The sequence below is a fragment of the Scylla paramamosain genome, chromosome 5 (assembly GCF_035594125.1).
Source record: "Scylla paramamosain isolate STU-SP2022 chromosome 5, ASM3559412v1, whole genome shotgun sequence".
Taxonomy (NCBI): Eukaryota; Metazoa; Arthropoda; class Malacostraca; order Decapoda; family Portunidae; genus Scylla; species Scylla paramamosain.
Genome location: NC_087155.1, coordinates 23,801,962 through 23,817,555, shown reverse-complemented (window position 1 = coordinate 23,817,555; position 15,594 = coordinate 23,801,962). Strand labels below are relative to the sequence as shown.

The window sequence follows — 15,594 nt, the reverse complement described above, 5'->3', positions numbered from 1 at the left end:
AAACGGCCATGGAAATCAAGCTGTTAGTTCAGGCTTATAAGACGAGCAGCGACAACAAGGCCAAGAACAAACAAGTCACTGATATAAACACAAATGCACGGCCGATGACTACAAGACATGCAAACCTCACTCGAAAAGAAATCAGCTAACTACTTTTTTTTTTTTCTTTTTTGTACATTATAATTAAACATTTTTTTTTTCTCTTTCTAACTCTGCAATTTCACTTTACACATACATTTTTTCTCCACCGTCACCCACAACCTGAATGTCTTCCATCGGCCGGAATGTGCTAATGAGGGAGGAGCCAGGTGAGGCGCAGGCCAGGTGAGGCAGGGAAGGAGGGCGGCAAGGAATCCAGTACACCACCTGATCTGAGCCTCTACTGCTGACCTGACCCTCATTGTTTCCAGAAATGCATCTAATTTCAGGTTATTACAAAATATTCGCTCTAAAATTGTTCGACTCCACCCTTTCAACTTGACGTACAGACACCTCGCCCTCACGGAAACATATTTTCTCTCCTTGTCTCTGACTCTGTCAGTCTTTCCGTCTGCCTGCCTGCCTGCCTGCCTGCCTGCCTACCTGTCTGTCTGTCTGTCTGTCTGTCTGTCTGTCTGTATGTCTGTCTGTCTGTCTGTCTGCTTGTCTGTTTGTAGGTCTCTCTCTCTCTCTCTCTCTCTCTCTCTCTCTCTCTCTCTCTCTCTCTCTCTCTCTCTCTCTCTCTCTCTCTCTCGTATCAAAAACAATAAAACAATACGTTGATTCGAGAACCAGAATCACATCGACATTCACAGCGTTTGCAGCACAAAGTTGTCCCAAGTAGTGATGTTACTGAGTTCGTATAATTGGATTTCAATAAAGTGAATAAAAACGAATACATGGAATAGTTAAGTGGTTTATATTTACGTCTCTGAAAATTAAGAAAATCTGGAGATGTGATAAGTGGTGATAGTTGCCTGATACTTTCTTTTTGTATGAAGTATTTTATTGAATATGGCATCACTTCTTTGAACAACTATACATATGTCTAAATGAGCTCATGGTAACTACAGCAATGAATGGTACGCTGCTGTGACTGATAAAGCAACAACAACATTAAAAACAACAACAACAACAATCATCATCAACAACAACAACAACAAAAAAGCAACATCAAAGAACAACAGCATGGCGGGTAATTTAATGGTAAAATATATTATGAGAGGGAGAAAAAAAAAAATGCAAAAACTCCAGGCCTTTTTCTCTTCCTCTTCGGGCAGGTAACAAGGCCGGAGACTCAACACAACCTGTAATTTCTGCGTCCGTCAGTAACCAACAACTTGTTATGAGCGCGCGAGTCCAAAAATGCATATATCTACACTTGCACGCACACACGGACACACACACACACACACACACACACACACACACACACACACACACACACACACACACACACACACACACACACACACGGGATAACTTAATTTGAATGTTGTAGAGAGAGAGAGAGAGAGAGAGAGAGAGAGAGAGAGAGAGAGAGAGAGAGAGAGAGAGAGAGAGAGAGAGAGAGAGAGAGAGAGAGAGAGAGTTATGAGTGGAGGCAGGAAGCATTAGAGCATCAACTTCATCTTGGTTTACAAAAAAAAAAAATCATACATAACCAGTGATCAGCGTAAATTCACCAAGAGCAGAATTTACATCATAAGATTATCGTCTTAAGAAGCAAGTAGATGATGATGATAAAAAAAAAAAATGTTGATGATGATGATGATGATGATGATGATGAAGACGAGTAACCTCTTTCCTTTCCTCCGATGAAGTCTCTAATAAAAAGGAAGTCAAAGTGTTGTTCAGCTAACCAAAAATTGTGATGAATGATTGAGTGAAAGTTTGACGCTGTAGCAAAAGTAAGCCAGGGAAGGAAAGACTTACTCAGCAGTCAGTCGTTTATATTCAATACACCTGAATGTGCTTTTATAATTGGTATTCCTGCCCGATTTTATAACCTAGTATAGAGATTTTTTTTATTTTGTAGATTTTATGATTTTAATTCACTTTAGCTCCAGTCTCATTCTGCTCATCCTAACCAGATTGACTTTTGCAGAAAATATATATTTTTCTCATTTTTATGATTCTAATCCAATTTCGAAACATTGCAGTTTATTTTGGTGTAATGCATATCTACTTTATGTACATCTATTTTTGTTTTGTTTATAATCTATTTACTCATTTATTTGTTTACTTATTCATTTATGTATATTTCTTATTTATATATTTTCATCACGCTATTTATCATTTCTATAATTCTTAAATGCTTAAGTTTTCCACCAAATTTCTTCCTTTTTAGTGTTTTCCTTCTTTTTCCAATTAGTCGTCGTATTTTTCTGTACCTTAAACTAACACCCAATGACTTAAGGCACTTGGACACGTGAGGCAGGCAGGCCAGCAGTCCCTCCCAGCTGCTGTACTGCCGCTAAGACCCCGGACATCAGCGTGTTCTTTTTTTCCTTGCTACCTTATTTAAAACTATCGTAAATCACCACCTTAACGCCGGTGACTTACCCAAGCCATTTCACTGCGCTTAACATACGAGGCTTAATAGATCAGAGCCGAGGCCTTCCTATCGCCCTGCTTCACTCCACATCCTCCTCTCATGGTGGTAGTTGTGGTGGAAGTAAGAGAGGTAAATGAGGTAATGGTGGTGGAGGTAGTGGTAGCAGTAGCAGCAGTAGTGGTGGTGGTGGTAGTAGTAGTAGTAGTAGTAGTAGTAGTAGTAGTAGTAGTAATGGTGGTGGTGGTGGTGGTGGTGGTGGTGGTGGTGTTGGTGGTGGTAGTGGTGATGACTATGGTTGTGATGATGACTATGGTTGTTATGGTGGTGGTCATAGTAGGGCTATCGCTGTTGCTGCCGTTGCAACAACAACAACAACAACAACAACAACAACAACAACAACAACAACAAAACAATAACAACAATAACAACAACGACAGGAACAAGAACGACTACTATTACTACTACTACTACTACTACTACTACTACTACTACTAACTACTACTACTACTACCATCACCACTTTTGCTACCACCACCATCCATACTACCACATCCATCACTAGTACTATCTTCTACCACTACAACGCAAATTTTCATCCCAAACTAAGACTACCATTTCCTTCAATTTCAATTCGATTTTGACTGCAATGTTTCAGGAGATAAAAGTAACTAGCGAGCTTGAGTCAGGCACTATTGACACATACCATGAAAGAGGGAACAAGGCTATAGTTAGAGAGGTAAAAATTCTTCGGCCTCTTATTCTCCTTTCCATCTCATTTACAGTATCATCCATATTTTCTTACCAAATCCTGCGTTTTCTCCCTGCCTTCCCTTTCATATTTCTCTTCTGCTCTCTCTGTTTCTGATTCCCCATTGCTACATAGTGTCTTATCTTATTCCTCCCTTCCCAGTACTATGTAACTTGTCCTTTCTTCTCGCCTTCCAACTTGCTACATTTCTCCACATCCTTTCCTTTCTTAGTATAAATCACATAACTCAACTTTTTTTTTATCCCCTCCCTCCCTCTCTCTATTCCTCCATTTTTCATCTCCTTTCCTCCCCACGTTGCCTTCATCTTCCTCCTCCTCGAGCCGATCCTTCCAGTGGCAACAAAGGTGAGAGCGACACATTAATTATGTCAAGGAAAGGAACAAAAACACTGGATAACAATCACCTGTAGTTGTACATCACCGCACCTGCCCACACCTGTCCCACACCTGCCTCCACACCTGCGACGCCGCCTCGTAAGTGCTCCCTGCAACATTTATTTCCATCTACTTTTTTTTTTCTTTACAAACTGATACTAATTGCCTGATTTGATAATATAAATATGTCTAGGTAATAACCCCTTTGCTAAGTCATCCATCTAAGTTGATTATACCTCTGGAGGACTCGACAAATAGCTGCAGGCTGATGTATCTTATCCCCGAGGATCTTTTTCGCCTTCATCCAGTCAGGTGTGGCCCCGCAACCCTAATACTACAAGTAACGCATCCCCTGAGTCCCTCTAAACCTGCTCCATACTTCACGTAGCACAGACACACCTGGAAAGGACTCGCACATGATCCCAACCCTGAAATCAAGGAAAGAAGGAGAGAAGACGACCTCAAAGCAGCGCCACTGGTTCTCCTCCCGCAATTGGTTTTCCTGAAGGCAACGAACGCCTTGAGCACCGCGCCGGGTAGAGATGTTTGTTGGTGATTCGCAACGACTCATCTACCACCTGTTGATCCTCCAGGCTGTAAGTGCATGGAGTTCTCAAAATCATGCCTGTACCTCCTCTCTTTCCCCTCCTCTCATCCCTCCCTCACTCCCTCCTTCCCTCCTTTCCTTCATGCATCCAGCCTCATCGTGTCTCTAACTAGCTATCTGCATTATCAACACTATTATTTTCGTTTTAGGAAGATCACAGCTTTACTCACATCAATCTTTAAGCCACTGCAGTTTCAACATAACCTGGTTTGCTATATATATATTTTCTCATTTAGTTTTTCCTTGTGACCTAATTTTGTAAGCACGACCACGCTTCACCGGCAGCTAACCAGAGATAAGGTGAAGTGAATACTCTACTCAGAAGATTCGCGCCTGCATCTCTTTGCACTTCTTAAGCAAAATTTCTAGGAATATTTATCATTTGTTCTATTAATTTTTTTACAGCAGAGCAAAATTAATGCCTGGCGGCAGGATATACTTACAGTACAACGGGTGATGCGGCCTCAGCCTGCAACAGGAAAGCTATATACTCCCATTGAAGGCCTCCAGTGCCTCGTCTGACCCGAGTCTCAATGAAGGTAAAGATGAATGGTTATTACGTAGGTGATTTTATAAACTTTCTTATTCATCTTCAGCTAAACCTGAGTGTTGGTCCCTGCGAAGTCTTACATATTCAACGCTAACTTTGCTAATTTCATGAAAAAAAAAAAAAATCCTCGAGAAAACTTTCTATTTTGACAGTCAGGCGTCACGTTGAGTTTATCAGAAATAGGAATTACAGCCACATCATGCACTACAACGCCCGCTAAATGATGGACACTCGAGGTTCTACCATGCAAGATTTACCACGTTTTTCAGCTAGACCACAAATAGGGAGACAGAATGGCGAGACGCTGAAGACAGACTAGTGGAAAACGAATAAGGTTTTGAATGAAGCAATGCGGGTTTGTAATAAACTTGGTTTCCCCAACGCCTCCCACTGACGTTTACACTCTAGATGTTATCAAACTAACTGGTACTGATATGAAGAAAAAAACGTGCCAATCAAGATATTATTGACTATGACAGGTAAAATTCAACGCAATAAATCAATTCCCAATGCAGACAGGTAATCATAAAATGTGCCTGCATTTTTATTTAAATCACTCGCGCTCCAATTACTTTGATTGGTATTGCAGATTTTCAGTTGTAAATTCACAATGCATTTAACTATCACATATTATTAGGTATAAAGTAATAAAAGTGGGCAATGTGTTCACGGTTAAACAATCCCCATTTTGTTAGTAATGGGAGGTGATGGGTGATGGTGTGGAGGTCAGTGTACTGCAGGCTGTGTCAGGACTGGCGGCTGGTTTGGCGGAAAGGCAGATTGGCCAATTTCATTCATTTTTACTTCACTTGTCTTCAGTGCGCCCCGCCTTCCATGTCAGCGGGAGGCTCCTGAGTGAGCTGAGTGCAGGTTGGTCTAATCACTCGTTATTTTGCGAAGTGGTTGTCTGAAATAAGTTCTCTATAAACAGATATATAAAGCACCTTTGATGTACGTTAGTAATTGTTATTATAATTACTATTATTATTATTATTATTATTATTATTATTATTATTATTATTATTATCATCTCATAGTCATTATCACCAATATTATCATCATGATCTTTAATACAATTACCATTACCACCACTACAATAACGCCTATTACTAACAGCACCACCACTACTACAACTGCTATCACCACCACCACGAACACTATTGCCACCATCACCACCACCACCACCGCCACGTGTCCAAAGAATCATCAAGCCAGCCAGGCATTGGAGACCTAAAGGCGTGCGGGGGAGCGAGGCCCAGGTGAAGCACGGTGCTGACCCTGCGTGGCGGCGCCTCTCATGTGGGTCAGGGGTCAGGGTCAAGGGCTGGCGCTGATCTTGCTTGAACATCCCACTCACGGTCCCGCACCTCCCTCCCCCTCCAGTGCAGGTGTGTGGGACGTGAGGCGGCCTGACGAGACAGCACGAACGCAGAATTCTTTTCCAGGCTGTTTCATCGCTTTCCCGATAATGTACAACGTGGATTCTTAAAATAAAAGCCCACGTTGTATATTGTCGATAATACTACATCTTGCGGAGAATACTGTGGGTAGCCTTTTCCTGTGGTGTAATGATGAGACGGTTGGGTGGTGATGGTGACACATGACACTTGAACACATGAAGTGAGAAGAAAGACGGTGCCTAGCCTACACCCAAACCCTGCCCCATGACAAGGCAAAACAGTATAACGAAGCAATACACCAGTAACGCAATAACGATAATGTTTAGCAGAAATGTAATATAACTAAGAAATATTCTTTATAGTAACTGTAATAGGAAAAGTCTTGCTGTTACACACAGTAAAAACTGTTCAGGATGTACATGTAACTTTAAGTAACACACAAAATCGACGATTGATAAGCATTAGAAGTTAAGTAAAAAAAAAAAAAAAGCTAAGTAACAACTACAATGATATCACGTGATGTGTATGTTATAGCAGACTAAGGTTAATTTGAACTGTGGAAAAACTGCATGCAATTGTTAAAGTTGTCATTGTTAAGAATATTACCAATGCGCGCGCGCGTGTGTGTGTGTGTGTGTGTGTGTGTGTGTGTGTGTGTGTGTGTGTGTGTGTGTGTGTGTGTGTGTGTCCTTGACCTTCAGCGAATATTGATTTTTCCTCCTCCTTTAATATTCCTTACTCGCGCCAAAACCTTCTGTCCTGTGACACTTGACTTCTGAGGCGCCGCGTGGGGACTTGGATGAGACTGCAATGAAGGCCACGGATGACAAAGACGTAAAATGAATAAAAAACGGGAGAGCAACCGAGGGACAAGAGTACCAAGGGATGAGAAACGCGGTACTCTAGAAAAAAAAAAAAAAAAAAAAACATGCCCGCCAAAAGGATACGCAGGTATTAATGTCAAAGGAAAAAAAAAAGAGAAAAAAAAGAAAAATCTTATTGCAAAAATATAATAAATCTGAGTTAAGATACTATGAAATTATGTTACGTTATTTTGTTATGTCTGGTTAAACTTATCAATTCTAATCATAAACGATATGCCTTTTTATTTCTGCGTTACATTTTCATGCTTTTTCTTTGTTGTGCATTTTTCAGAGCCTTTTTTTTCCTAGATGAGAGAGAGAGAGAGAGAGAGAGAGAGAGAGAGAGAGAGAGAGAGAGAGAGAGAGAGAGAGAGAGAGAGAGAGAGAGTGGTAGAAATTAACATACCTTAACTCTGAAGGTATGGATAATAATTAAATTCGATAATAGCTTTCTTATGGGCAGACCTCGACTATATTACATCTCCCGTTGCTTCAGGTCCTCCCTTTGTTGCCTGGTTCGGGGCTTCGGGGCTTCGGCTCTTTTTATGAACCCGAGACACTGAACCGGCGACTAGTGAAGCTCCGGAGTTTTTCGTGGGGAAGTGTTTCATAATTAATAGTTAGTCTCGCTCTGAAGCAATTGTGAAGTGTACCATTAGAAACTTAATGACTCTATGTACCCTCAAGAGTCTAGGTATATTAATCTCTCTCTCTCTCTCTCTCTCTCTCTGGTGACGGCCAGTTGTCCTTTTAATTTAATCAACGACATGATCTTCGTTCTTTTATGAAACTAAGTACTTTATGTTATATACCTTAATACATCAAAGCGTACATTAATTACAAGACATTAGAGTACTTTCTTCTTCTTAGGTACTCGTACGTTGCACTCTTTGCTGCTATCCATTATGATTATCTTCACTGATTATCCTCTCATTTTGCGAAAGCACCAACCACCGCCGTTCACAAAGGAACACCAAGGAAGAATAAGCAGCATCAGTAAACACGTTGGACCTTTTTATGTTTTTTTGCGTAAGAGGTTCACTGACCAAGAAAAAAACAAAAAAAGAGGAAAAAAAAAAATCCCACTGAAGTGCCAGTCCCAAAAGAGATGTCAAGAGAATCATCGAGAAATAGGATGATAAAGTTGCATTTAAAAAGTGGTATGAAGGAATTGGTTCGCAGAGTGGCAGATGAAGGGAACAGACTCAGTAATCAAGTTGATGGTGTCATTAGGAAGCGTAAAAGGAGATTAGATACTCGTAGATTCATGGATGAGGATGATAGGTGGAAATAGATAGGTATGTATAATGCAGGTACTGTCGAGTGTATGCCTGATATCTAACCTAAAGTATGCAGGAAGGTTAGAACAGTAGAGGAGAAGGTCGTTGTATCACACTCAGCTAGCAAGAAAGGAATTCCACGTAGAAGAGAGTAATATTATACCGTCGCCGTCACTTTACTGGAAGGATGTAAGATTTATGTCACTTTAATGACAGAAGAATCTCTCACGTCTTCCAGAACACGCTATACAGCCTTACTGACTTCTGCATCTCATGTTTGTATGTGAGAGCGGATTCACTCATTGTGTATAGTCCTGTTTTTGTTACCAGTCTAGTCGAAGCTATTTCCTTCTCCTCTTCTTCCTCCTCCTGTTCCTTCTCCTCCTAACCATTTCTTCTTCTTCTTTTTCTTTTTCTTCTTTCTTCTTCTTCTTCTTTTCTTCTTCTTCTTCTTCTTCTTTCTCCACCTCCTCGTACTCCTCCTACTCTTCATCCTCCTCATTGGTTATAAACTTCCATACTTCCCTGAAATTTTAAGAGCGTGTATTTCTTTCATAATTTTGCTAAGAATAGTTTGTGTCTTCCTGGCCAAACACATTTTCCTCTTGGAGTCTGCGAGGCTCGTGGAGGCTTCACCGGATTGAGGCGTGACGAATAAAGCCTCTTTTTCCTTCGCCAACACTTCAGTCGTCTGCACAGAGGCGCCACGGCAGAGGCTGGGAGGATCCGTGTACCTTGGACATGTTATTACTATTATATGTATTAAGACAAGGGTAAGCACCAGTGTTGCTAGTACTGGTGGTGGGAATTATGATGATAATGATATTACCATTTATTATTATTATTATTATTATTATTATTATTATTATTATTATTATTATTGTTATCATTATTGCTATCGACATTCCCGGTACAAGCAGTAGAAGCATGAGTAACAGCAGCAGTAGTTGTACCGGTGGAAACAATGTTCCAGTATTTTTATTAAACAAATGACTGCCGGTGGCAAGTTTTTTCCTTGTCTACTACTGAGGTGAAACTGATTAAGACAATCAGCCAAAATTGATTTTTAGATTAAGGCAGAACGAAATTTTTTATGGCAGTGATGCGGGTGGGCGTGGAGGAGGTGCTGCGGTACACAGACGCTGTGAGTCTTAAAGGTTTCCTGCCACACCACGTACGTTCATATGCAGCGCTCCCTCCACGCCTCCACTCCGCCCTCCCCACCACATGGACACTCACAAAAGAATTAAAACTAAATATATGTATAAATGAAATTAAGAAATCGATCTGTAAATAAAGCACTTGTAATATAAAGAAGTAAACAAATATAGAAAGATAAAATTAAGCCAAACACAAAAATAAGAAAAAGAAACAGACCAAAGGACTGGAAATCAATAAAAAAATATTGAAACAGTGAAGATGATGAAAAATCAATATAATATATATACCTAAACAAAAAGATCACCGAAAATAAATTACAGCAAATTAACATGATCCATCGGCATTTGAAAGTATTTTGTTTAGTTCCAGGCCTGAAATCGCCGGCCAGGTGACCCGCTCCCCGGTGACTATTTGTGTCTGCATCGTAAACCATAAAACCTGATGCCGCCTCTCAGCCACAACGACTTAAGTATAACAAATTACAATAATTACTTGAGGAAAATTACATAGAAACCGGCAGCTCCACCAATGAATAGAATAATGACGACTCTCAAAATTACAACACTAATGAATAACCAGCGAGGGCATTCATTCCCTACACCACTAAGGCAACAGACATAGAAAGCACGGGAAATGTCTGGCGTGAAAGGAGACAAGCAAATAAAAATTCAATTGCAATGCATCTATAAGCAATTACTGTTTTTTCTTCGCCTCTGCAAGCATAGAAGAACTTCCCACCCTCTCTTCCTCCTCCCCTTCCTCCCTCCTTCCTTTCCTCCCGTGACAGGTAGCACAGCGGGATTCAAACGTCTCGCATCTTGTAATCAACGGAACAATACCAAACAGACAATACAACAGGAACTGCACAAAGGGCAACCAATGCTCACTTGGGACCGCACAGAACTGCATGTCAGGCAAAAAGAAGAAGAAAAAAAAAAGGGGAAAAAAAGGCCGATCAATTGTCTTCAAAATAATCAGAGGCGAGATATAAGACCCAAGAGGAGGAGGCAGCAGGAAGCATTAATATTTAGTAATTGGAGGGTCCGGAAAGCCACCCAGGTTGGCGGGGGTGATGGCGACGGTGGAGAAGGTGGTAGGTGGTGGCGAGAAACGTCTAGGGCGTGTGTGTTGGAAAAGCCACTAAGCGTTTGTATGCTACTCCTGGTCGGATGATGTATGTAAGCAAAGTTAACGGTGGTATGGCGCTAGTGTGGTTATAGGTGAGGTGGTAGGCGGTGGTGTGGTGGTGAACGGTGCTGTGTGTGGTGGTGAGCTGTGGAGAAGTAGTTTGGGTAACGGTGGGAGTATATGGTGGGCGTGTGGTGGAGAAATGAGTGGCGGTGCTGGTGGTGGTGGTGGTGGTGAGTAGCGATACGGCTTATGTAATGGTGTAGTAAGCGATGGTGTGACTTATGTGTGTGTGGCAGTGAGTGGGAATGTGGCTGTATGGTAGTGTGGTTTGCGGTGGTGTGGCTAATGTGATGTGGTCGTGAGTGGCGGTGTGACAGGTGTGTGGTAGTGAGCGTTGATATGGCTGTAATGTGTTATGGCTGTGTGGTTAGCAGTAGTGGTGTGGCTGGTGGTGTGGTAGTTAGCGGTGGTGTGGTCGTGAGAGGCGGTGTGGCTTGAAGCTTGAATGCAGTTTGGTGGTTTGATGGTTTATTTCTGAAGACCTTGCAAAGAAGAATGGTGATGGGTGGTCATGTTGTGGTTATTGGCAAAATGCAAAGCGGCTGTAAGTGGTGGTGGGCGTGAGTTGTGATGGTTTAATAATGATGCTGGTGAACAGTACCTTAAAATGGTGTAATAGCGATTAGGGATGCCAGTTAAGGGAGGAACAGGTTGCCAGCGGCGGCAGTGATCACCAGGTATCGCGGGAGCAATGCGGAGGTAGAGGCGTGGAGGAATTAACATTTTGCCCTCGATGTATCTTTTCCCTGACAAAAACAACATGAAGTATCGCCGTTGCAACTGTAAATTTTCAGATAATCACTCAGAAAGATAAACTAGTCACACTCGTATAGAACGGAGGAGCAAAAAGGATTATTTAAAGCATCCTCTACTAGCGGTTCGATTTCGCAGCCCCTAATCACGGCTCGCGGTACAAAACAAAGACGCAGACCACCCGTCCCGCACACCTGGCTGCCGATTCCACGCCGGATTTCGCTTCTTGTGCTGACAAAAAAAATACACCCGCTTCCTAAATGTTCTTTAAAGCGTGTGTGGCGGGGTGAGTGACCGGGAAACAGCAGCAGGGAGGTATTGAACTAAAGTTTGTTGTGATAGAAAAAGAATTAATGTTTCCTGAAGTATTGAGAAGGCATCATATTATACTAAAGATTACTGCTTATGATATTTATTCCAAACGCAGAGAGAGGCTTACTCCACAGAAGAAACTAGCCACCAATCTACCTTGAAAAAAAAAAAAAAGAATCCCATCACGTCATCCCGCAAAATTCAAGGAAGAAAGAAGGAAGAGACGCGAAAATAAAGTCATTGATCGGAGCACCTTAAAAAAGCCGCCCATTTTTATTCACTTAATGCCTCCTTTGTGGTATGAAGGCGAGGGAGCGCTGGTGTGGATAGGCTGGCGAGAGGAGTGACGGATGAGGAAAATGGGAAAGGGGTGTGAGAGGAGTAGAGGAACATGAAAAATGGAGTAAGGGCAGCGGTAGAGGATCATGAGGGAGCATATGGGAGTAGCAGAGGAATGCGAGCACAAGAAGGATACGAGGGAGTTACGGAAGATAATTCAATACCTTGCAAAGATGAAAAAAAAAAAAGATGACAAGCGATGCGCAGGAGGAAGCTGTACACATAAAGTAAACGGGCCACTTATTACAGTCACTTCGGGCGCTGCGGAGAACCGACCGACGGGGAGGGTGTGGCGGGGACGCTGGGGTGGCAGGGTGATGGCGCTAAAACGCTCCTCCTTGTCTAAAAAGTTATCTCCCGTAACAAGTTAATTCCGACACAACCCGGGAATTACCAGCTTTGAGTGAACAGCTTCCTCGTCCCAACCGCTTGCTTTGTTTATTTTTATTTATTTATTTATTTTTTTTATATAACAACTGAACCTTCGTATACATCTGCCATTAGGATGAGTGTATAAGCTGTAAGCTCCTACGTCAGTCTTCTTGTTTCTCTTCACACCAGTCCACGAAGGGAAAGGTGTCAGGTTGATCCTTTATCCGCCACTCACAATACAATACTCGTTGCTTCAACTGAATGACCCAGGGCGACTTTGGTCCTAAAATGTCTTAACTATTCGATCACTTTCTGCTATCTGTGGCGTTTTTCGAAATGGCTCTCAGTACTTGCACCGGGCTGCCTTACTGACCTTGAGGAGAAGCCACAGCTGTCAAATGGTTAAAGCGTAACGCGTAGGTGATATTGAGATAATCAGGCAACACCAGGGCTCCGGACTACTAGTGTTGATCAAATCACCGCTAATGCAACGTTGCCTAAGCCTCCGTGTGGATCAGTGGAATCTGCTCATACGGCTTCAAATAGATTTTTTTTAACTGATATGTAAGTGAAGGAAAACTATAAAGGTAACGGTATTCTAATTAAATCGATTGCAGGCGCAAAAGAAGCAATCAATGGACAGGTCTACTCACATTACGTAGCTCGAGTGTCGGGACGAGACGGCAGCAGGAGGCCAGGCAGCCTTTTATTTCTGTGGGAGGAGAGGAGAGGCGCACGTCAGGCAGGTGAGGAAAACCACAAGGAAAATATACTGATCAAGATTCCTGTGGTTTGATAAAGTGAACAGCATGGGAACATTAGGGATTGTGTGAACTTTTTGTGTTCTTTGTGTACGTGTTGAGACTGTGTGAGTGTCGTGTGTGTGACTGGTGTTGTTATAGTCTCTTCTTATCCTTTCCTTATAAGTTCCCTGCTGTGATTAGTGCGTGCCTTTTTTTGTGCAGTGTTACTGTATGTTACTTTAGTGCACGTGTCTTTGGCCTCAGTATTTTCATACTATATATATATATATATATATATATATATATATATATATATATATATATATATATATATATATATATATATATATATATATATATATATATATATATATATATATATATATATATATATATATATATATATATATATATATATTTACACACACACACACACACACACACACACACACACACACACACACACACACACACACACACACATACACACACACACACACGTATTGTTGCTCAATGTCATGCGTTGTGTAAAAGTTAGTTTCAGTTGTATACTGCAATGATGTATTTACGAAATCATTCCATACTAATACATATAAGAAATAAGAAATATGTTTGGAAATGTTACAATTGTGCCATCATGCCATCTATCTGTATATGTTTATGAAGCAAACTAATCACACACCCACTCCTACACTCGCGCAGGTATGCACGCCCCCCCCCCCCCACACACACACACAGAAAGACAAATAATCATTCTTTTACTTTTTAACATCTTTACACGTGCGTGGAACAAATTTCATGAGGTGAGGGAAGTAACGCAGCAGGAGCAGCAGCAACAGCAGCAGCAGCAGGCGGATGTGAGCGCCGCCTCGCCCCCAGTGGAGGTGAGCGCGGCGGGAATAATGAGCGTGCACCACATGACTGGTTGCTGCCTGACCACAAAGTCGCGCAGCTTAACTGATCTGACCTTGCCTCTGATGACAAGGTGACGTGGGCGCGCATAGCCGGCAGGGTGGGCGGCACGTGAAGGGTCAGCCCAGCCCCTCAGGCAAGACAAGTAAGACCTCAGATGATACCCAGAGAAAACGGACTTCCATTCTTAAACTGTCGCGCATTTATTCTCACCCGGACACCACGTTTTCTTTCAAGTTGACGTGGACTATTGCTATCATTCCGCGGGTGGAAATGAGACAAACTAAGAATAAAAAAAAAATGATAAGAGGAGAGAGAAGAGATGATGCGGGGTTCGGTAATTACTCGCGCAGGAGATAATGATAACGATGGCCCGACACGATACATAAAAGAAACGAATTATCAGCGTCGTCGTCTCATGGCTGGCCGGCTGGAGTGGCTGCCTTGCCCGCTCTCATTAACACTCCCTCGTAAATCTAGCGTCGTAAATGGCGGCCGGACCAATATAACATCCCGGCGTGAGGGGAACTGGTGCATTGCGGGCTGAGTGGAGGAGGCCGCTAGGGAAATTTGATAATACGTCTTCATCAGTTTTTCTTTGTTTTCCCTGTGCACTCCTCCTGTCTAAGGCCTCTTCACCACTCACAATGGCAAGAGAGAGAGAGAGAGAGAGAGAGAGAGAGAGAGAGAGAGAGAGAGAGAGAGAGAGAGAGAGAGAGAGAGAGAGGGAGGAGAGTCTTCCATCTCAGCTCGTCATGATGAAGCCATCTCGGATACGCTTTCTTACGTCCGCCACATCAGTTTCCTCTTTCTTCCTCACGTAAAATCCGCATTCACGCCTTATTTTTAACACTCCTCGTAGTGAAGAGCTTCGCCGGTGCGTGTTCTTAGCCGCATGACCTCAACACTTCACCAGCCCCTCCCAGCCTTCCCAGCCCAGCCCTGTCCTACCCAGCCTCACTCCCCCTCCCATCCTCCTGTCCCACTCTCAAACACATTCTCTCTTCTTTTTATACTTTAATTTTTCAAGCTGGGAACACGACTTGGGAAAAACCAGGCGGCTATTGAGTTAAGATAATAGGGATCGTGTCACACATTGGCACGTCAACTGGGCAATCACTCACCCCGTTCTACCACAAAGACGCCGGCCGGGGCACCTTCAGTGACGTTGTAATTTTTCCCCCGTGGCTGCAGCATCGGCAGGCCACCACCACCACCACCACCACCACCATCACTACTACCACTAACAGGCGCCCTATAAAAAGCGATAATGGAGACGTATTATATGGTCTCTCTGCCAGTGTGACCGAGGCTCAGACGGGAAATTAAGTTGGGGGTGCTACCTATACATCTGCCGTGCCAGCCATTCAGTCCCCCACCAGACATGAAGGGGGCAGGGAGGTGCCTCGTGAGGGGGAAGTGGTCAAGCCG

At 42.6% G+C, this 15,594-nt stretch overlaps 1 protein-coding gene across 12 annotated transcripts in view; it reads right to left on the bottom strand.

Annotated features, from left to right (window-relative positions):
- The window catches only part of LOC135100682 (helix-loop-helix protein ngn-1-like), a 589,312-nt gene that overhangs the window by 242,668 nt on the left and 331,050 nt on the right, over positions 1 to 15,594 (bottom strand). For all 12 annotated transcript variants that reach the window (XM_064003834.1, XM_064003835.1, XM_064003833.1 and 9 more), the window contains one exon: positions 13,162 to 13,220. In XM_064003834.1, the coding sequence (XP_063859904.1) occupies positions 13,162 to 13,220 (59 nt within the window). The remainder of the gene's footprint in view (positions 1 to 13,161; positions 13,221 to 15,594) is intronic.